General features: G+C 34.8%; 4 protein-coding genes and 1 pseudogene across 5 annotated transcripts; 1 reads left to right on the plus strand and 4 right to left on the minus strand.

Annotated features, from left to right (window-relative positions):
- Positions 1–1,734: 1,734 nt before the first annotated feature.
- LOC140817383 (putative pentatricopeptide repeat-containing protein At5g59200, chloroplastic) lies at positions 1,735–2,420 on the plus strand. Its single transcript, XM_073177039.1, has 2 exons — positions 1,735–1,864; positions 1,969–2,420. The coding sequence occupies exons 1-2, from the start codon at positions 1,735–1,737 to the stop codon at positions 2,418–2,420; spliced, it is 582 nt and encodes a 193-aa protein (XP_073033140.1).
- A 251-nt stretch (positions 2,421–2,671) lies between these two features.
- Positions 2,672–6,208, minus strand: LOC140817093 (uncharacterized). Its single transcript, XM_073176682.1, has 11 exons — positions 5,975–6,208; positions 5,196–5,349; positions 4,992–5,063; positions 4,662–4,733; positions 4,180–4,251; positions 3,910–4,053; positions 3,749–3,829; positions 3,569–3,640; positions 3,398–3,469; positions 2,995–3,066; positions 2,672–2,909 (listed from the first exon to the last, which is right to left on the minus strand). Exons 1-11 carry the CDS (start codon positions 6,075–6,077, stop codon positions 2,819–2,821), a joined length of 1,005 nt encoding a protein of 334 aa, XP_073032783.1. The 5' UTR covers positions 6,078–6,208; the 3' UTR covers positions 2,672–2,818.
- A 4,378-nt stretch (positions 6,209–10,586) lies between these two features.
- Positions 10,587–12,427, minus strand: LOC140816723 (probable inactive purple acid phosphatase 2; annotated as a pseudogene).
- A 203-nt stretch (positions 12,428–12,630) lies between these two features.
- On the minus strand, positions 12,631–14,867 carry LOC140816539 (putative SNAP25 homologous protein SNAP30). 2 transcript variants are annotated; one of them, XM_073175869.1, is made up of 5 exons: positions 14,608–14,867; positions 13,559–14,029; positions 13,393–13,486; positions 13,149–13,276; positions 12,631–13,014 (listed from the first exon to the last, which is right to left on the minus strand). In XM_073175869.1, the coding sequence occupies exons 2-5, from the start codon at positions 13,973–13,975 to the stop codon at positions 12,817–12,819; spliced, it is 837 nt and encodes a 278-aa protein (XP_073031970.1). In that variant the 5' UTR covers positions 13,976–14,029; positions 14,608–14,867; the 3' UTR covers positions 12,631–12,816. The 2 variants fall into 2 exon arrangements, with proteins under 2 accessions (XP_073031970.1, XP_073031971.1); XM_073175870.1 differs by having other exon boundaries at positions 13,559–14,026; positions 14,604–14,867.
- A 2,765-nt stretch (positions 14,868–17,632) lies between these two features.
- Positions 17,633–20,540, minus strand: LOC140817529 (uncharacterized). Its single transcript, XM_073177258.1, has one exon. It carries the CDS (start codon positions 19,682–19,684, stop codon positions 18,131–18,133), a length of 1,554 nt encoding a protein of 517 aa, XP_073033359.1. The 5' UTR covers positions 19,685–20,540; the 3' UTR covers positions 17,633–18,130.
- Positions 20,541–21,472: the final 932 nt, after the last annotated feature.

A 21,472-nucleotide genomic window follows, 5' to 3' on the forward strand; every position in this document is an offset into this window, starting at 1 on the left:
TAATCATGAGTTACAATAGTTTGGTTCTTGAATTAACATTGATGAATTAAATCGAGTTTGGTTTTTAACCAAGCAGAAGACATTCAACATAATTTTCTGTAAAAACTGATTAAATCTTTTGGTAAATCATTTAAAAGATATGCAAGTTGAGTTTATAAAAAATGTTTTTGGTTGGCGTATTGTATCAAACACTTGGTATGCAATATTTTGATATTTGAAAGCCAGATAAAATACTTCAACAATACATCTTACAAATGGTGGCAATAATTAAATGCGATAAATAAATAACCACAAATTTGTTTATGGATGTTCAGATATTTGCAACTCCTACGCCACCTTTTTTCTCCTTGAGAAATACCCACTAGAAGACTTTGATTTATGAAACTCCTTGTACAAACACATTTCAATTTAGGACTTATCTTTTGCCTAATTGAAAATTCTAACACACTCTCGATTATAGGCCGCAATATCATAAAATGTTAAACGTCTCTTATGCCAAGACTACACACACAATCTTTAAATGTTTTGTGTGAAGACTAATTCAACTAAATTTTGCGGCTCAAATTTCAAGTATACGTGAATAATTGCGTGTGAGGATTCAATCTATTGCAGTATGTGTATCTTGCAAATGTATTCTCATACTTGAGTTTTTTATTCTTATTCTAGCTAATTTCTTCATAAGCTGCTCATGCTTTGAATTCTCTTCCAAAGCTTATATTTGATCTTCAAGATATTGTATTTATATGCTTCAAAATGATATATAAGTTAGACACAAGAATACGACCATTTGGAAAATTTATGTAATGTTTTCGATATTAAAACGTTAATTTCCGCCTTGCTAGGCACTTTTTCCGAGCTTAACTTATTTTGAGGTCTGCCTGTCGGTTGGGCTCGTCAGCTAGACTGATCGTTCAGTTGGGCTCGTCAGCTAAAGCGAACCAAACCGATGATGTCTGCTGATTTAAGCATGTGCAGAACTAGTATTTTCGTTATCATTTATCGGTATCTCACACTCCGATTCAGACTTTGACTTGTGAACATGATTTGTAGATCGTCGTCTTAGCTTCGTAACGCATACTGAATCGTTCTATTTGGATAACTGAACTGATCACACTTACTAAAGTACCACAACTGCTCATACCCAACTAATACTTGCTGATCAGCCAAACTGAGCTTTCCTCCCAATAGTTTGCCTAGATAACATCCGATTTAACCCAACTAACGTGAAATATAAATTGTCCTAAATTGAGTTTTTTGATCATTCGTTTTGGAAGTTGGTCATTTGCAATACCGAGTTAAGAGATATCATAGAAACATTGCAGTTCGCTACATTTTCACTTTGATTAAATTCGAGTTTCAGCTTCCATATTAAGTTAACCATTTCACATTAAAAGTAAATATATTGTAGGATCAAGGATGTAAAGCCGTTACCTCAGCACAATATTTATTGTTTGGCCGTTTTTGAATCTCCTCGTCTGATGTATATATGAACGTGGGGGAACTTTGTAATGAAAGCAAATGACAAGCAGATGTCTTCATCTATTAGGAAAATGTCGAAGCATAAAACAATTAATTCAGGCTTATGGACTTGTTATCACATGTGGGCTCGGGAGCAATACCTTTGCTCTGAGCAGAATCTTGGCATTTTGCTCGGACCCTTTTCATGGCAGCACATTTTATGGCCGAAAAATCTTTGAGCGAATTGAAAACCCCACAATTTGCATATGTAACACAATGATTAAAGCGTTTTTGCTCAAAGATAAGAACGTCGAGGCTTCGGAGGTTTATAGAGTCATTTTGAGATATGGGATGTGCCCTGACGATTACACGTTCCCTAGAAATTGTGCTTCTGCTCATTTGGGCTGTCTAGAAATTGGATTGTGGATCCACAGGTACGTCGAAAGACACAAAATTGTTAATTATCGTGTAAGTAGGTACCGCACTCATGGATATGTATGCAAAATGCAGGTGGTCTTAATTTGTTGAATATCATGTGTAATGTGTACAATATTGAGCCCAAGAGTGAGAACCACGGATGTATAGTTGACATTCTATGTCGTTCGGGGCATGTGGAAAAAGCTTATAAAATGGTTCAAAGGGTGCCCGTTTCAGGTTCTGCAACTGAAGAAGCTATAGCTTGGAGGGCATCCCTCAGTGCTTGCTGTAGTCATAGGCATGTCGATTTGGCAAAGGCTGCCGCTGAGAGAGTTGTGAAATTAGAACGCCATAGTGGAGCCTATGTTTTACTGTCAATGCGTACTCAGGTTGAGATTAACTGTATTGTTCATGAATTTGTTGCGGGAGAGGGGACACATCCCAAAATGGATGGGATATACAATATTCTAGAGGTGATTAAAGGGGAATTTAATTTATTGCAGCGGAATATTTTTGAAGGGCGTTTCTTGCAAATATATAATTGATTGTAATGATGTGTTAGCTTTACATTGAAGTGGGATGTCCAAATCAACTCATTTTAGAGTCATCGATACGAGATAAAACAATTTGAGGATGGATGGGGTTAAATTTCAAAGAGGACAGACGAGGAGAGATTTTGGTAGATGACCTAAATAGTGTGTGATTGAGTCTGGATGATGTATGAAACAAAACCTTGGAAAACTTCAGAAAACTGAAACTAACTGAATAGAATGCTATATGTACACTTCAAACAACATAGCAGAACCCAAAACTTCATTTTTTTTCTCACTATAAGCTACATTTTACATAAATCTACTGTCACCAAATATTATGAAAGGTAATCTGTATAAAACATTAATAATCATGAGAAAAACTATAAGAATACATTAATTTATCCATTTGACTAGAATAGGAACTCCGAATCAGAAAGTTCCAGGACTTTGTGGTCGCCAATAGGTTTCACACCAGGTCGGAATGAATTTCCTTCGATGTACCTGCAACATAAATCAAACGATATATCGAGATATAAATCTGCAAACAAGATGCTTTATAAAGCATATTTTGACGGGCAGGACTCACATCTCCTTTAAAAATGGGTGCTTGTAGAAGGCATCAGGAATCCTGCCGGAAAATTGATTGTGATCCAAGTACCTGAATCCGAGAAATAGCTTCAGATAGGGAAAATTCTCATGATACGTTTCAAGTTAGTCTTGGTTACAGTGCAGGAAAATCACGGATATACATGAGAGAGAAGGTGACTACAAGCAACATAACAAGCACAAAATGCACAAAGTTTGTCTCCGCCTGTCCTGTTATACACACATTACCAAACAAGACCATCCATCCAAGTGGGAGCAATATTTTCTGAAGAACAGCTAATTTTTTTATTAAAAAAGTCAGATTAAAAGCAAACAAGAGACAATCCCCCTTCCAAACCAAATAGAGATCAATAGATGCAAAGATTATGACAAAGCACACTTACAAGTAAGTCAAACGAGGAATATGAGCTGGCCCAAATGGAATAACACCGGACATTTTGTTATGTGATAGGTAACTGAGGTGACAAGAGAGTTAACTTTGCAAATTAAGATGGGTAAATGAAAAATAATTTATAATATCCATAAAAATTCCATCAACAGATGAACAAACTTACAGAATCTCCAAGTTCGTCAAATTTGCAAGCTGTGATGGAATGCCCCCAGTAAGGTAATTGTTATTCAGATAACTATAACATCAAAGCATATCAGTATCATTAAAGACAGCATAGATAATTGACATTAGCAAAATCAATGTAAAGAGTCTAACAAAATAGTGTTAAATTAGCAAATCATACAGATTACGAAGTGACGGGAAGCATCCTTCTATACGAATAAGTTCTCTAATGGTCCCAATCAAATGGTTGTTGCCAACATCCCTAGAAATAATAAAAGGATATTAAAAGGTAAACAGAAAGCAACAAATAACACACTCTAAGTCATTATTAGGTAATATTACAGGTGGCCTAGTTTCGGCAAAGTTCCCAATTCGGGTGGAATTCTTCCAATCAAACGATTCTCATGTAGAAGAAGATAACGGAGCTCGGGAAGATTTGCAAGTTCTTTAGGGATTTCACCTTTGAAATTATTAAAACTCAAATAGCTGCACACAATTCATACATTAGTCTTTTAAACGCGCAAAAGAAAGCTTCATGCGAAAGTAGTTCCCACGTATTTGATCGGTCTAAATATATATATATATATATATATATATATATATATCACTCACAGATGCGTTAGCTGCTTTAGTTCACCAATTTCAGGAGGAATAGCATCTTGAAATTTATTCCACCTCAAATTCCTTTTGAAAATAGGATAAACCACAAAAGAAAAACAAGTTAAGTCAGGAAAGAGACAAAACCATTTTACTCATGAAAAAAGAAAAAGAAGAGAAGAGACTAAATTTAGAGGGCATTTTTTTGAACCCTTTACAAAAGGAAAGAAGTAATGGTGTAAAAAAACAAGTGAGCAAAGCCAAAATCCATATCAGTAGATTCAGTACGCAAGTAAAATAAGCATTATTTATATCACTTAAAGAGAGTTGTCATAATTTTGAAATTTATATCTCAACAAGAGATTCTCTTGCACGTATCTTAAATTTCACACGCCTACGCATTTGCATATTTTAAATCTATGCACCAAACAAAATGTGCTATCCGGCCAAACAACTAAAACATAGAGCTTATTGAAATAGAAAGTAAAAGAATTTACAGGATCTTGAGATGCTTCAACCGCCCAATTTGTGATGGAATAGACCCAGTCAGTTTGTTGTTATGTAGATCCCTGACATAAGCATTGCAGATTCAGAATGCAAGGGGTGAAAAATAGAAAATCCAAAGTAGACGCAATTCTAAATTTCTTGTAATATCGTGATGCCTTTAGAAGTGCATTACTTAGTTCAGTTTATGATAAGTTAGATCGGTTTCCATTAAGTCATTGAAAATGGTTTTCCTACTCAAATACAATCCATTCAAAGCCAAAAATAAGTAAACTCAAAATCTCAGTTTCAATCAAAGAGAGGGAGAAAATGGAGTATCATACAGCCTGGTAAGATCCACGAGATTCGTAACTGCAATTGGAAATGGACCAACCAGGGAAACAGCATAAACTTCCCTGCCAAGCGGAAATTGAGAGAATGCCACATGAGATAGTAAAATTAAACGATAAACGAAATAACTTTATCATTTGAAAGCTACTGTGAAATAACATGTACTTCAGAAAACAGTATAGAGACCATAAACTCACAATTCAGTAACAACTCTGTAGTCACTCCCACTAACAATAGAACATGTGACACCAGACCATGGAGGCAAATCACCATCTCCACAAGGGTCATCACCAACCCAAGCGTAAACTACCCTCCAACCAAGTGATGCTTTTATTTCATTCAATGCCTTCACTGCGATCCATAAACATTAGATTAGAAAACACACACACATTGACCATAACACGCATTCAGTCACACCGCACCACGCGTTCTTCTTCAATTTCATTGAGAAAAACACAGACTCCATCATGCAGATAATTTACATTTTTCATGAAGATGATGAAGGTGAAAAATAATCAACAGGATTAAGACTCAGTCGCTAGGAGGCCTCAAATATGTTCTCCTCAGACGGGAAGAGAAAATATCCAATTGAATTGTCCTAAAATGAATACTGTAATCTATGCTTCAAGATTTGAACTCAAAAACGGTCATCAAGTAACCAACAGTATAGTGAAATAGTCATTTACTCGTAACCTACACTTCTAGAATTCGATCTACTGAAACTGTTCTCAACACAAGTGAATCGAATTTCCACGTATTCGACTCAATCAACAACTCAAATCCAAGGTACTCCCTGAATCAAAATTACATCCTTAACAGCAGAATTATCGACACAAACAGTAAACCGCTAAAAATCACTTCATATAAACCAAATCCCAGAAAAATATCTAAAAACCCAGTCACAATCAACATCCATTTCATCACCGATCAGCTCCATTAATTGCATAACTGACAAAACACCGGATCTGGAGCTAACCATCTCGCTTGAGGGTTTTGCAGTGAGCGACGCTGTTCAGGAACAAAGGTAAAATGATAACTACATGCCACGCGGTACGAATCAAACGAAGATGAATCGCCATTTTTGGCAAGCTTTTGCTGCAACGATCCAAGTTACCGACAATACATCACAGAGCTGGGAGTGAGAGACGATCAGAATGAGATCCCAGATTCCGCTGTCAAAAGACGCTTTCCATTTTTTCATTGGTTAATTTATATCTGTTATATTAAAGGGCAAATTGCATATAAAATCAATCATTTTATATGTTATATTATGAATTCAATCAAAATATTATTTTAAATATAATTATAGTAGCATTAATTGATTCTTTTATTTTATAATAATAATTATTTTGATTATCTCTACATTATTTTTCTTATATAAATATTAGTTTCTTGTTTCTAACACTTACCATAAAATTCTTTTTATATTTTTAAAATTATATCAGAGTAGTTTATCTCATTTAAAATAATAATAACGACAATTAAAAAATTTCATATTAAAGTCTCAAAAGTATACTTAGAAGTTAGAACATGCATTTTCCTTTTTCTAAATATTATTAACTCCGTCCGAATTATACATGTTTTTTTCTTGGAAAAAGCTTGGGTGAGACAGTTTTACGGGTCGTATTTTGTGAGACAGATATCTTATTTAAGTCATCCATGAAAAAATATTACTTTTTATGTTAAGAGTATTATTTTTATTGTGAACATCGGTAGGATTGACATGTCTCACAGATAAAAATTGTGAGACCGTCTCACAAAAGACCTATTCTTTTTTCTTTTCTGGTTTTCCCAAATATATAGCTTGCCTTTTAGGATTAGTAACATTTTTTTTTTGTTTTTGCTTATATATCACATTCATTAAGTACTCAAAAACATGCTACTATTTTGAATAAATTAAATATGGATAAAATGAATATTTGTCATATTTTTAGCCTCCTTTCATCAAGTGTACTCACGTGATATCGAAAATTGATGATCTAAAACCATAAATTGCTAACGTGTCTTCGCAAATTGCTACATGACATGTCTAATGTCACGCCATGTAAAAACAAGACTAAAATTAATAATAAGTATCAACTTACAGAATTAAAACTTTGACTTGAAAACTCACAAGACTACAAATAGAAAATTGTTAAATTACAAGACTAAAAACTTAATTTTCCTATTGATTTATCCATCTAATTCATTTTGTGTTACATGGAGGATAACATAAGTCGATATAAAAAAAAAAACCAACCATTCATTTAATTTTAAGGGTAAAAATTATATCTATAAAAAAAGTATTTTTAATTACTGTATAATTTTTTTAAAATTTAACTCCTATTGGATTCATTTTGTGAGTGCCTCTGTATGTATGATATAACAATACACAAATAAACCAAGAGAATAATTAAAAAGGGATAGTAAATAATAAATGAGGTTTTGACTTTAATACTATGAACGGGCCAAGACTTGTCATACTTCTATTTTAGATTTATTTTTAAGTATTGTTAATTCGTGGTTTCCCAAAAAAAAAAAAAACAAAGCAAAAAAAGAAAAATACTGTCAATTCATTATTGCTAACAATACAACACAATACATTTCATTCAAAAAATTATAAATATTTGAAAATACTAAAGAATATAATAGGTATATAATCTGTAATGTTATTTGCACTCCACTTGATGTCAAATATGTTTTTATTATTTTACGAATGAATTTTGAGGTTTCTTCTATTTTACATCGGGAGAATTTCGTCAAGTAAATAAAAAACATTAGATTAGGATGAACTCATCTAAATAGGTACAATCCAATGGTTGACATAACGCCGGGCGAAGTTTATCTGTTACTTCTCGAGACGTAAAATATAATTTACCTAAAATATTTGTACACATACAGAGCAGTGTGTGTTCCATTTTTAGTTCAAGTACATTGAACACACATAATTTTTTTCCCTTTGAATCAAACAAGATAAAATCATGTCAGATGTATACGCAAGGTTACATCTACGATGACATTTTTATCTTTCAAGGGTAAAAAAGAATAAAAAATAAAATAAAAAAGATGGAAGGTTGATTTTATAATTCACCAAACAAAATGTAAATTGGAGTGTAATTTAAAGTGTATCCCCCTAATTTTCCAACAATCATACCCTAACAAATTAGTTGAACATAAATGTCAATGAATTAGACTCGAGTAGTAATAAATTGACAAGGGTGTATGTGTGTGATCGTATTAATTGATACATCCAAAAAGGCACGTGAAAAGACCTTTATGCCCTCATTGAATTTAGCATCACCACCAAACAGCTCAAAAATCACGAGACTCATGGGATTTTCTTGAACGTGTCCTCTCGTTTCTGGATTTGAACCCTTACACAAGAACTCATGCAGATTTTCTCCGAAGATTAATTGATTACAGTACTAAAAAGGTAAAAAAAAAAAAAAGTTTCACACTACAACATTTTGCTGCTAATTAATTCGACAGTACTGTCGAGCACTCGTAATAATCATTTATTTTTAGAAGTTGCAAACATTTTTGTGTACGTGAATATTCAACCGAGCTTGAAATAGCCAGATATTTCTCATCTTTCTACAAGGTTATAAATAAAGGATCAAACAAGATAGAAACAAAGAGAAATCAACTAAAGGGACTGTTTTAGTTATACGCCTGTTGCATGCCGAAGGCCTGTTGCATGTATTCCATCTTTCAAATCGGTGGATTGTGATTTTCCATTTAAAAAAAAAAAGAGAAGAAGTTCGAGAAATAATAATGACAAAAATAGAAGAGTGGATTGGGATTCTTGAAAAGTCTGAAAAAAATAAAGAGAGAATTATGATCGTCAGAGGATTGTAATTCAGTTATGAAGAGGGTTTGGTCCAGAAGGGACTAATCTTTTCTCCACGCCGTACCTGGGATCGATCTCATGTCCATCACCGGGAAGTGGAGGCGGCGGCGGGAACGGTGGGCAGTGACAGATGAGTAGTTTCTGAAGCTGAAAACAGACGGTAGGAATCAGTTGGCCGGTGGTAACCGGGTGGCATGAATGGTGGCGCCGCCGTGCTTGCAACTGTGTTTTGTGATGATGGGCTTGAGAATCTGAGGATTGAGTGAGGAGGGAAAAAAGTAAGATGGACGATACAAGAATTCTGCCGAGAGCGCTCTTCATCATTGTGAAGGTGGTGAATTTTTTAGGAGACAGAGGATTTTATTTTTGGTGTATATATATATATATATATATATATATATATATATATGTGGAGCTGTTGAATGAGATTTATTCAAAATTTTATGTTCACAAGATTGAATTAGGACACCTGTTTCAATACATGAAAGAGTTTGACTCAGGGATCACGACATATTAAGATTTGTAACACGACTGATACAAAAAAACATCACAAAAATTCTTGTGAGATGGTTACGAGTCAATTTTATGAAACATATCTCTTATTTGAGTGACTCATGAAAAATATTACTTTTTATTATAAATATAGGTATTGTTCACACATCTCAAAGATAAAGATCCGTGAGATTCTATCCGAATAGACTTACTAATCAAACATTAATAAATATAAGAAATCATGTATTGTTATTATATAGTATTTGTTGTATATGCTAACTATTGGCAAGACAATCTACAACTATTTTATTACTTGTATAAAAAAGTAATTGAAAATAAATTTCAAGTTTGTTAGGATAGTGGGTGAGGGGTGGTTGGGAGGGGATGATTATACATTTAGAATTGACTTGTAATTAAGATTGAGAGGCAATAATTTAAGCTAAAGACTATTTCATTTGTCTAGGGATAGAAGGTCTACAAGGATGGCTATATATGTGTGTTTATGAGTTAATGAGATGCTAATTTAACTGTATTATTCCAAAAGAGTAGGTCTTATGTGAGACCGTCTCACGGATCATAATCTGTGAGACGGATCAACCCTACTCATATTCACAATAAAAAGTAATAATTTTAGCATAAAAAGTAATACTTTTGCATGGGTGACCCAAATAAGAGATCCGTCTCACAGATACGACCCGTGAGACCGTCTCACACAAGTTTTTGCCATTCCAAAATTTACACTCCATATTGGTCATTATTCATTTTTATACCCCCAAAAAAAAAAATTCATAGATTACACGTATAAAAAATAAACGTATATTTTGAGACATACACTTAGATAATGTCTGGGTAGGTTGAATTCAACCGTATTTATGTTATATATTATTATATTTAAAAAAATGTTATATATTATTATATAAGTAGCATAAATTAGTTGTTTAGAAATAAATGATCACAAAATGGTTCGTATCATTCTTTAATATTAAAAAATAAAATAAAATAATTAGAAATTTTAAAAATAACAAAATATTATTATAATTAGATGCTTATAATCAAATTATAAAAAAAAAATTAATTGAATCTCTAGATTTGTTTTTTTCTACACAAAAAATATTCAAAAAGAAAAAAAAATTATATACATGGTAGAGAAGATAATCGTCTTTTACGATCAAAGGAACAAGTAAGATCACAATGATCCAAAACAAAAATAGCCAATACTCAAGATAGATACGTTAAATTTACAGATACAGATTTATAGAATCCCACCAAATGGCTTTCCAAGAGTCTTGTTTTGAATTTTAAATTGACAAAACATGCGTGTTTACATATGTAACAAAATCAAGTAATCAACGATCCCATTCCCTATTGTTTTCTTCTTCAAAAAGCTTTACTTTTCTTTCATACTTCCTCATTCTTCAAAGGACTCCAATTTTTGTCCACAAAACCTTGTCTTCCACCATATGACATTTTCCCAATCACAGAACCAATTAGTACCAAAAATAGAATCCTCGAACTTAAATCCGCAAGCCATGAGAATGTGATGAACTCCCACACTGTCACTGCCACCACTCTTATCCACGTCAGCTGGTGGTGCAGCTATCTCCACCATGTCATGAACCTTTCCGTCGTTGATTCCCCACATAATAGAGTACAAGTTTCTCCCTAGTCGCCACAAGCATAGTGTACCCATACTGTCGTCTCCAAATCATGCTTCAAGAACTCATATTGCTTATTCCCTGGTTATAAGAAGTTCGTCTCAGTAGATAGACACACGAAATGAACCACTCCCATGTCGAATGAATGATACAGATTTCGGGTATCTGGGGCCCTTGTTCCCGTTAGTACTCAGAACCATTTCCAGGCATGTCCTGCCGGAGAAATTAAAAAAAAAAAACCATTTCCAGTCATGTTAAACTCAGAACCGTTGGTATTTTGTATACCAAACGAGCCCATTCTGGTTTCCACGGCTGCAAATGCCAGTTCTATTCGTGATTGCCAATGCAAACGTGGTACGGGACTCTAGAGTCAATGGGCTCTATTTGAGTGAAGAAAGTGTCCCATAGCCAGGAATAGCCTCTGGCATAGCTGATATCTCCAATTTGTGAGATCGTCATTGGTTTATTACCAAAGGATTCAATGTCAAGTTTTATCCCTCTGATTTTGTGTTCGATCAAACGTTTTTATGGTGCCTCTGTTCCCATATCACCTAACGTGAAGGCTACTGTTTCATCCGGATCAAGATTTGGCGAAATGAAGCTGAAAATGTCGCCCCGTCCGCCGGGATCACTTCCAACCTGTATTTTAGAACACAATAAACATGCCCATTGCATTCACGAATCATGATCTTTTTTTAAATGAATCAGCAATTACTTTGGGTAGCAAAGAATAGTGGCAAACATTATAATAAAATAATTAACCTGATAATAGTATTTTTTTTCCCAATCTCCGAATTGATCATGACACCATCATGAACAAATCCAGGATCCCTCCATCCAACATTTTCGTTTGCCGGAGAATCACACATCTTCCCTCTCATATCTTGAAACCCATGTACCCACCACCCGACCCAATCCCCTCCGGGTCAACCCATATCTCACAAAACTCTCTTCCCTATCATGGGTCACGGACTCACGAACATCACCCGCATTTCCCCATCCTTACCCGTCAAGGCCAAATGCACCTGCTCAGGGCCCTTACCCGGCTCGAACTGGATCTCCTCGGACACTGCTTGCAGCTTCTTCGTCCCTGGCAATGGGTTGTGATCGTTGTCCAATCGGGCGGGGTCGCCTTCCGACCCGGTCCAGTGGAAGATCCGGAACTGGTACTTGGATCGGAGGTTGACAAAGGGGAAGGTAAGCGAACCCGACCCGGATTCCCATCCCATGGAGGTGGATAAAAATACATAACCAATGAAGTTTCCTTGGGAGCAGCTCCAAGGCGATTCCATACCGGACCAACGGATCGTTATATGGTCACCGGACTTGGATAACAGCTTATCACTGACGGAGATTGAAACCAAACCGTGGCATACGCAAAGGAGAAGGCAGAAGAAATACATGAAGAGGAAGGGAGTTGGAGTGATCATGAACTGAATTGTGTAAATGAAGTAAATCCATGTAGATAAGGAGATTTGAGAATATGACAAGTCTTCCGAATTTTTATTCTTTGACAACTTAATTCTCTTTATATTTATAATATAATACAATATTTTTAATATAAAAAATAATATTTTTTTTTATGAGAGACTAAAATAAAATAATCACATGAGTTTTTAAGTAGATATTTTATAATTCAATAAAGCTATTATTTATTGATGGTATGTCATAGCAGCTCATAGAAAAACATTTTTACAATTAATAAAAGAATCAAGCATATAATTGACTAAGTACCGAAATCTAAAGGGAAACAGACGGTACCTCGTACCTTCAAAAACACAAAAATAAGAAAAAGGAAACAGGTAGCCAAAAAATAAGTGTTGTATGTTTGTGTTTATTTCATCACTTGCCAATCAAACGTCGTGTGCGTTGATTGGCACCTTTCACTCTAGAATTGAGTTCATCAACATCTTGTCCAAGGTGATCCAGAGCCTTGTTTTGTCTGTTCAGTTCGGTTCCCATGTCGACGGCCATGCCTTTTAGTTCACCCAATATATTGCTAAGGTCTGAAAGTGCATCATCCTGTTTTTCTTTCTCCAACTGAAAACAAGACAATACAACAAACTATTTACTTGGCGAAAAGGAAGTCGCTAAAAGCGGGATTCATGAAACTTGGAAATTGCCCATCGGCCAATGATGTATGTGTGTGCATAATTCGTGAAACAACAATGCACCTCGACTTTCTGCAGGGCATTAGTTGGCTCCGGAGGAGGTGTACGCGAACCACGTTTTTTGGGTGCCTGATCTAAGCCCAACTTTTCTCTTTGCTCTGGGGTACTTCTTTTTCCTGTATCATTATCATCTGTCGAAAACACAAACTCATCATCATTTTTTAAAGAAGTGATTGTAACTAGTCTACCCTTGAGTTCAGATTAATGAATGAATCAATGAATAACAATTAAGGCAGCTGGAAGAAACCTCTTGAAGTTAAAGGACCAGTGATCGCCCTTGTCTTCTTCGGCTTCCATGGCTTCGAAAACATGCCACCAAGATTATTCAACAATTTCTCTCCCTGGACAAACACATTTTCATATGCTTAAGAAAACCTTAATACAAGGATTCGATAAGATCAAAGTTACCATACCCGGCTCAAATCTCGGTCCATATCCGCAGCCATCATGTGTGTCCTGTGAATTTGCTCGCCCTGCTGGTTCAGCATGTCTAGTGTCCTAGTAGCATCATGTCTCATATCCTCTGCAATCTTTAAGCAATTGTTCACCGAGTTTGTGGTCTCCTCAGCCTGGTTCACAGCGTAACCCTCCAATTCTTGAACCGACATTTTATCAAAGTCCTTTTGCTTACTTGCAGAAGGCGTCCGCCTCCCGAAAAAATCATCATCATCATCCAGTGTCCCAAGTATGGGCTCGGAAGATGTTCTTCTAGATGGTGTAATAGTGTTTTTCTTATCTGATTCGGTATCCGAATCAAAAGGATTGGTAGGATCTACTGGTGTATGCGTTGGGGGTTTGTTGTTGGCCGGCGATTTTCTGAAGCCAAACATTCTTACGAACTATTTATTAACCCCAAATGTCTGGACAACTTCAAAACTTGGCTCCTGCAGACAAAAGATTTTCAGGACCATAGCCAACGTGTAAATGAACTACAAGAAACAATCTTGCAACAGGCTCATCACATAATTTACTATGCTTTACGACTTCAAAGAAAAAAAAACTGAGAAATCTTTTGAAGTTCACACAGAAAACCGGCACATTATACCAATGTTCGTGGTCACAATTTGCACGAAGAAAGAAGAACAAATTTGTGACCCTTCAAACATAATTAATAGATCATGAAGACGCCAACCCTCCAAATTTGACGCATGGTATTTTTCGATTCAATAATTAATAATTCACGATATGAACAAATTAAGACAAAAATGGAAGGAAGAACACACAAAAATATATTGGGGGCATGATAGCATTAAATTCCCTCTTTGCATAAATCATGTCCTCCACTAACTGCACAGGATCTAAAGATCCTCAAGCAATTAATCCCTGAACAAGAATCGGATTTCAAGAAAATCTTAACAGAATCTGATCGTTACTGTATTGAAAGAAATGCGTGTCGGCTACCCGAAACGATAAGACAAAACATGGAAACAGAATAAAAAATTTAAGTAATAACAGAACCTACCTGATTGATGAATTCACAACAAAAGGGCCTTGATGAATTCAAATAATATTTGGCTGGGAAGAAGAAGCTTTACTTTTTAACATGGAATTTTTTCTAGAAATGCAGGAGAGAGGGAAATAAAGAAAATGAAGGCAGGAATTCCTCTCCCAAACGGAAATGGTTTCCAGAAAATCAAAGAAAAAAGATTGTGAGATTGGTTGGGATTTGTTAGTGGAAAAGGTATAGAAAAATCAGAGGCGCGGCGGATAATGAGGCGGAGTCATTTTTTGACCGTTGAGCTTCATTTCCTTTGATATTGTTTTATATAATAAAAATATGATTTAAAAGGGTAATATATATGCATCAAAAAAAAAAAAAAAAGGGTAATATCTCTCTGATTCAATAAAATAAAAATCTATTCTACTAAATTTTTTACACACTTATTACCACCGTATCTAATATAACAATCTCACACACATACGTGTGCCTAGACGTGCACATGATTCGAGTTCGAGCTCGAATATTAAACTGCTCGAGTTCAATTCAATTTTAATTTTGTAGGCTCAAACTTGATCGAGTATTAAATTTTAAGCTCGACTCGTGAAAATATCGAATTGTTCGAGCTCGAAAATCTTAAAAGTTTTGGTAACATAGTTTTCTGGTTTAAATTTTATATTTGCGTGAACAAAAATACCATTAAAATTATATATTTTTTTAAATAATAATAATAATAATAATATATAGTCACTCGATTAACTCGCGAGTAGAGCTACTTTAGTAAAAACAATTAAACATCCAAGAAAAATCGAATGAATGATCAAGTTATTCGAACTCGACTCAATCTCAATTAAATAAGCTTGAGTTGAGCTTTGACTACGTTATCTAGAGTTACATACATTTAACTTGTGCCTAAATCCAGTGTATTACTTTTAATCCAATTTATTCCATAAATCTCTATGATACCAAATGTCATATTGTCACATCGACCGATTAACAATCGTGTTGTTATGTCATGAGCATTCTGGCTTCTATGACGATCTTTCCGACTTTAGCTCATAAGCTCAAGTTTCAGTTTATAGTATTTTGTGAGAATGTCTCATGAATTTTTATCTGTGAGACGGGTCAACCTCACTGATATTCACAATAAAAAATAATATTTTAGTATAAAATGTAATATAATTTTTATGGATGATCCAAATAAGATACATGTCTCATAAAATACGACCCGTAAGACCGTCTCACACAAGTTTTTGCCTTCATTTTAAGTATTTAGTGTGTTTCAATGCAATTTATTTCATTGTTTTTAACTAATTTAATTTATTTTTTAATTAAATATAAGAAAAAATAAATTAAATATCACATTATAATATTTGAATATATAACAATTTAACAACAATTTCAATAATCAATAGATTAAGTTAATAATAGAAAAAGATTTTAGCCATATATTGCAATAGATGCCATAATATGTTTTAAAAAAGGAAAGAGCATACAAATTGTAAGGAATTGGAAAATTTGTTATAAAAATGATTGGAATTACTCAATTGTTTCTTTTATTTAAAAAAAAAACAATTTGATTTGTTTAAATTTCGATTTTTTTTTGGGGAAAAAATCGAGATGTTAAAACTCAGAGTTGGTGTGACGTATTATGAGCACAAACTAATTAGACAGTCGTTGGGTGTGGGCCCATATATCCAACATACCAGAAAAGTAATACCGGGCCCATTAACGGCCCAACTGATTTCACAGGAGAATATGGATTAAATGACACAAATAGGTCTTCATGTAGGTTCCCTATTGTGGTCAAATTCACTAACCCTATAAAAGAGATGATGGACCCATATTAGGCAAACATATACACCTATTTAATTTTTAGAGTTTCCGATGTAAAATTCTTAATTTAAAGATGACGTTTGTAGCAAATTCATTTATTTTTTTTCCTAATTAGCAATCTCGATTTTATTTTAGAATAATTTAAAATTTAAAAATCGTCTCACGAGTCAATTTTATGATACAGATCTCCAACTCGGTCTGATCAGGACAAAAAACCATTTTCATATCAAAATTAGTTGGCCTATTGACATGGAATGTATTGATGGAAATGCCCAAAAGTCAAATCATAGTGTTGATGAAAAGAAAGTGAACAACTTAGTGCTATTTGTGTTTTTAAACCAACCCTAATGAACCCTTTTCAAGAATGCAAATTCATAGAGCAATATAGCATAGGTTCTAACATCTAATTAATTGGCCAAACCACGAGAATTAGTGGGAGGTTTTTGCCTTTCTACTCACCATCACATGTCCAAGTTTATAAGCCATCAGCCATTTGACTTAGTGGCATGTCACTCTCCGCCATAATTCGTACTACTAATTCTCCGATTCTAACTATCCTAATGAATTCTTTCGAATCTCGAGTTCGAGACCTTCTCCCATCTCCGTCCTAAAACTAAACACTGAAATATCCAACTTCATACACAAAGTCTTGCATCAAAGTTTCTGACATAATAAAAAAATCTTGAAGCAACGAGTAAAGTGGTTGTTCGTTCGAAATATTCCTACCCGAAAAACATCAATCAGCTAAATCAAATTGGATTAAATTATTGTTTTCCAGTAAGAAAATTGTTGGTTATCATCATTATCTTTTCCCTCCAAGAGATTGTCCTCTTGCGCATATGGAGAAGTGCTTGCTGACCAGACGCCAGTGGCTTTAATAGCAAGAAGACAGATTATGATGCAAGAATTGTGTGGGGGTGACAAATAAGTGTGTGTTTTTTAATATCGAGATAAAAATTATATGCACTTCAAATGTAAAAATAGCTAACTTGTAGTGGACCATTTCTAATGAATACATTTTCTTGAAATTTCATCATATTCTCGAATGTATAGTGTAGAAAAGATTTAACTTTTTCCCATGTTGGTGACTTCTATTCCAATGCAAGCAAGCAAACCAAAGACAAAACTAAACTTCCTTACCAAACACTTTGAGGTTCACCTTTTTGTTGTCTCCTCCAATTGAATGTTTACTTAAGGTTTCACTGTTCTACTGTGAAGAAAATGATAAAAGGACAATCATAATAGTTCCTTGGCTAAATACAAACAAGCCAAGATAACAAACAAAATGTGGCTGAGGGAACCAAAGAAGGTTTGGTTAAGCTCAAGAATTTGAAATTATAATAAAGATTGAGACTTGTTCCGAATCTTCAAATAGAATAAAGGAGAGAATAAATTTAGAAATACCATGAAATACCTCCATATAAGGTAGAGTCTGAGCTGCTAATCTGAAACTGTGAACTGGCTAACTAGCATATAATATTTTCAGGTGTCGATTCAATACTTGAAATGAAAGAAAGTAAACTTAAAGGAGTCTAAAATGCTGGTGTATGCTCTTGAAGCATTATGCCAAAAATGACATGAAATGATTAAACATGAAGTGAAACAGGTCAAGTGCATTCTGAATAGCATTCTTGATCATTGCAAAAGCTTCTTTATACACTAAAATCAACTGAATTTTGACTTGTTGCCTTGTTTATCTTCAAACTACCACTTAAAAGAACTGGCCTCGTCCATCATCTTCATCTTCCTCGGGAGCAGGAAGATTAAGATCGAGCATATTGTGAAGCTCGGTCTTCGTTCTTCGACTCTGATTCTGAGTTTCATCGTTGGAGACAATAAAATGTGACCTCTTGTGGCCGCCTAGAGCTTGACCATTTTTAAAAACTCTGTCGCAGAAAGGGCAAACATGCCCTTTGTTCTTTTTAGGCTTAATCTTTAGCTGAGATGAACTCTTAGCACTTAGGTTTTTGTTACCAGTTGTCTGGATGTCGGTAAAATCATGAAGAATATTTTCACCACTTTCATATCTTGATTCGTAGTACGCGTTGCTCCTCTTGTGGCATGGTCTGTGCCCTCCAAGGGCCTGATATGACTTGAAGGTCTTTCTGCAGTTGAAACATTCATATTTACTTCTCTTCTGAGAATTACTGAACTCTTCACCCTCTATATGGCTGTTTTTCATCGACCTGATGGTTTCATTCCATGATTCCGGATCTTCATCACTATACTTTCTCTTTCTTGATTCAATCCTAGCAAATTTTGATGCTATTGCATAAGTACCATGCTTATTTTCCTTGCTGAATCCATTTCTCAGTTCTGTTCTGAATTTCTTGATTCTATTCACGCTCCTCCCGAACCCAACACCATACTCCTCAACCCCTCTTCCAACTGATGCATCGGACTCAGCCTTAGCAAGTTCATCCAAGAAATACCCAGAATCCGAATTCTCCATTTTAGCAATTTCAACGTTCAAAGAAGCATCCTTCAACTTCCTATCCCCAATATTCTTCAATTGAGGAGTCTCCTCACCAACGTAAACGTCATTTATGCTTTCCTTTTTACCGAATCTCATGTCAATTGAAGAAGACTTTGTCTCAAGAACAACAGAATTGTTATCAGAAGATTCGACAACCGAATTGACACCACCCTTATTGCCAGAATCCTTCGACAACAACATTAAACACATAGCTACTTCCTCTTGATCTTTTCCATCAATCTCAGAGACAGATGAAGAACCATTGTTAGCTAATGAAAATGAAGGAGACTTAACATCAACCTTGTTGCACTTCTTACTCTTTGATGATCTAGTTCTTAGCCTAAAATCATGGCCTTCTTCGGTATCCGAGTAACTATCAAACACTATCTTCTGATTCTCACTAGTCCAAGAATGATCATCCTTCAAACCTCTATCCTTCTCAGAGTGGCAAGCCATGTGACCACACAATGCTTTCATTGATTGAAACCCTTTACCACATTGCTTGCAAACTCTCTCTTGTGACAGAGGAAAAGTTGAATCCACGGCCCTCCAAGTTTTCCGAGGATTTTCTCTTAACCCGTAACTAGACTGCCCATTTCCAAATTCAGCAACCTTAGATTCTGACATGATATGCTGCAGCTCCGTAATGTTAACCTCAGATTTTTCATCGAAATGAGACGAATTTGCTATTACATGAGACCTCATATGACCGCCCAGTGACTTCCCACATGGATACCTCTTGTTGCACGACTTACAAACAAACCTCAAATCTTGATCCTCCTCCATCATATAATTTGATTCGCACACAAAAACAAGAAAAACCCAACACCAAAATCAAATCAGAAAACAGATACCTGAATCAACATACTAAACCAAGCAACGAACCTGCATTTCTTGATCTACCACAGCCCTAACACTTCAACAAACAGAGGAACCAGAAAAGAACACACCCCGGATCCGAAAAACAGCACAAAAAGCACAAAAGCGAAGTCGGAAAGGCTCAAATCTGAACTACGAAGTGGGGCACAGATCACAAAGAGTATACTGAAGAATCAAACTTTTTCAGATGTGACAGTTTTTAAGGAAGTAAAAATCACTACCCAACACGCAAAGAAAACAATCTTGAATACCACATCCACGTAATCTCCCACACAATACAGAAGAAAATAAAAAGAAAGAAAGTCATGCGTATTAATGTTCCAAGATTTCCAAGATTTTAATGTGGAAAAAATCAAACTTTAGAACAGACGGGTCGCTAATGATGGCCTCGAACCAGCCTTAACCTATCAAGATAAAAGAACTAAAACAGAAAACAAGGACTCTTTCTTCCCAATTTTTCTCTCCCGCATATACATACACGCACTCTCTCTCCATACACCTATTTCTTGTTTGTGGGTGTCAGCAGGAGGAGAATTCCATGCATGGAGGCAAAATGTGTGTGAGAAAAATAGATTGGAATTAAAAGAGGGCCGGCACGTGTTCTTCTTGGAGGAGAGCTCGTTGATGCAATATCCGACGGCCCAGATCTGCTGGATGGATAGCTCATCCGCAAACGCCAAATCGAAAAGGATTTTGCAAAAATATGCAACTTCCAAAGTCTTATGAACTAATTAATGGCTTGGTTTGTATTTGTTCAAACGTCCACACCAAACCATAAGGGACCTAATTCTCAGCTGTTACATGTGTTGTCCACTCCAGTGCCAATTTTTTGTTTGGGCACTCTAAACCGAACCAAATCCCATGGTTTTTATTCGGTTTTTAGTCCGAACTGGTTTTTAAAATCAATCAAACCCGAAGTTCGGTTCTGTTCAAGGTTCGCATTAATATCTCTTACCTAAATCGAAATGTATAAGTATAACATGTTGAAAATTTATATCTCTCACAAATCTTTATCTGTGAGACGAGTCAACCTTACCGATATTCATAATAAAAAGTAATAATTTTTCATAGATGACTCAAATAAGATATCTGTCTCACAAAATATGATTCGTGAAACCATCTCACACAAGTTTTTGTCTCTTGGTTTTTAAATTCTATAATCTTTGATCGTATATGTTAATTATTATTTTTAAAACCAACCAACCATGCATTTTATGAGTTATTTTTAGTTATAGATCGTATGTCCTCTTCTGTAATTTACCATAAATATACAGATCATAACTCATAGTTACATTTTCCAAGAAAATCTCATTGTTGCTAATTACCATGGGTATTTGAAGAAATATATTTTAAATAGATGTTTGCTTTTAAAATTGATTTATGTAGTCAAAATGGATAGGAATACGCAGAGAACTCATAGTTTATCTGCCATCAATGTCACAAATTTGAATTAGAGATTTTGGGTCGACTTTTAATTACATCAAATCCCCTTATATAACCTCATTGTGCATGTATTGAATACTTGTACAATTGTTTTTTTTTTTTTTTGTATATAATTTATTTTAAAAGTTTAGTTAATTTTTATATCAAACTGAAAATAATTACATTGAAAATAGAGTGAGTCTTATGTGAGACCGTCTCACGGATCGTAATCTGTGAGACGGGTCAACAATACTCATATTGACAATAAAAAATAGT

Source organism: Primulina eburnea, chromosome 16 (assembly GCF_022965805.1).
Source record: "Primulina eburnea isolate SZY01 chromosome 16, ASM2296580v1, whole genome shotgun sequence".
In the NCBI taxonomy this organism is placed as follows: Eukaryota; Viridiplantae; Streptophyta; class Magnoliopsida; order Lamiales; family Gesneriaceae; genus Primulina; species Primulina eburnea.

What these genes read in the sequence shown, in the direction of transcription:
- LOC140816539 (XM_073175869.1), bottom strand. Translation starts at nt 13,975, where the DNA reads ATGTTTGGCTTCAGAAAATCGCCGGCCAACAACAAACCCCCAACGCAT. An exon ending in TGGACCGAGATTTGAGCCGG is followed by an intron (nt 13,487 to 13,558) that starts GTATGGTAACTT and finishes GTGTTTGTCCAG; the next exon opens with GGAGAGAAATTGTTGAATAA. An exon ending in TGGTCCTTTAACTTCAAGAG is followed by an intron (nt 13,277 to 13,392) that starts GTTTCTTCCAGC and finishes TGTTTTCGACAG; the next exon opens with ATGATAATGATACAGGAAAA.
- LOC140817529 (XM_073177258.1), bottom strand. Translation starts at nt 19,684, where the DNA reads ATGATGGAGGAGGATCAAGATTTGAGGTTTGTTTGTAAGTCGTGCAAC.
- LOC140817093 (XM_073176682.1), bottom strand. Translation starts at nt 6,077, where the DNA reads ATGGCGATTCATCTTCGTTTGATTCGTACCGCGTGGCATGTAGTTATC. An exon ending in TTGCCGAAACTAGGCCACCT is followed by an intron (nt 3,830 to 3,909) that starts GTAATATTACCT and finishes TATTATTTCTAG; the next exon opens with GGATGTTGGCAACAACCATT. An exon ending in CACCCATTTTTAAAGGAGAT is followed by an intron (nt 2,910 to 2,994) that starts GTGAGTCCTGCC and finishes TTTATGTTGCAG; the next exon opens with GTACATCGAAGGAAATTCAT.
- LOC140817383 (XM_073177039.1), top strand. Translation starts at nt 1,735, where the DNA reads ATGATTAAAGCGTTTTTGCTCAAAGATAAGAACGTCGAGGCTTCGGAG. An exon ending in TGCTTCTGCTCATTTGGGCT is followed by an intron (nt 1,865 to 1,968) that starts GTCTAGAAATTG and finishes TGCAAAATGCAG; the next exon opens with GTGGTCTTAATTTGTTGAAT.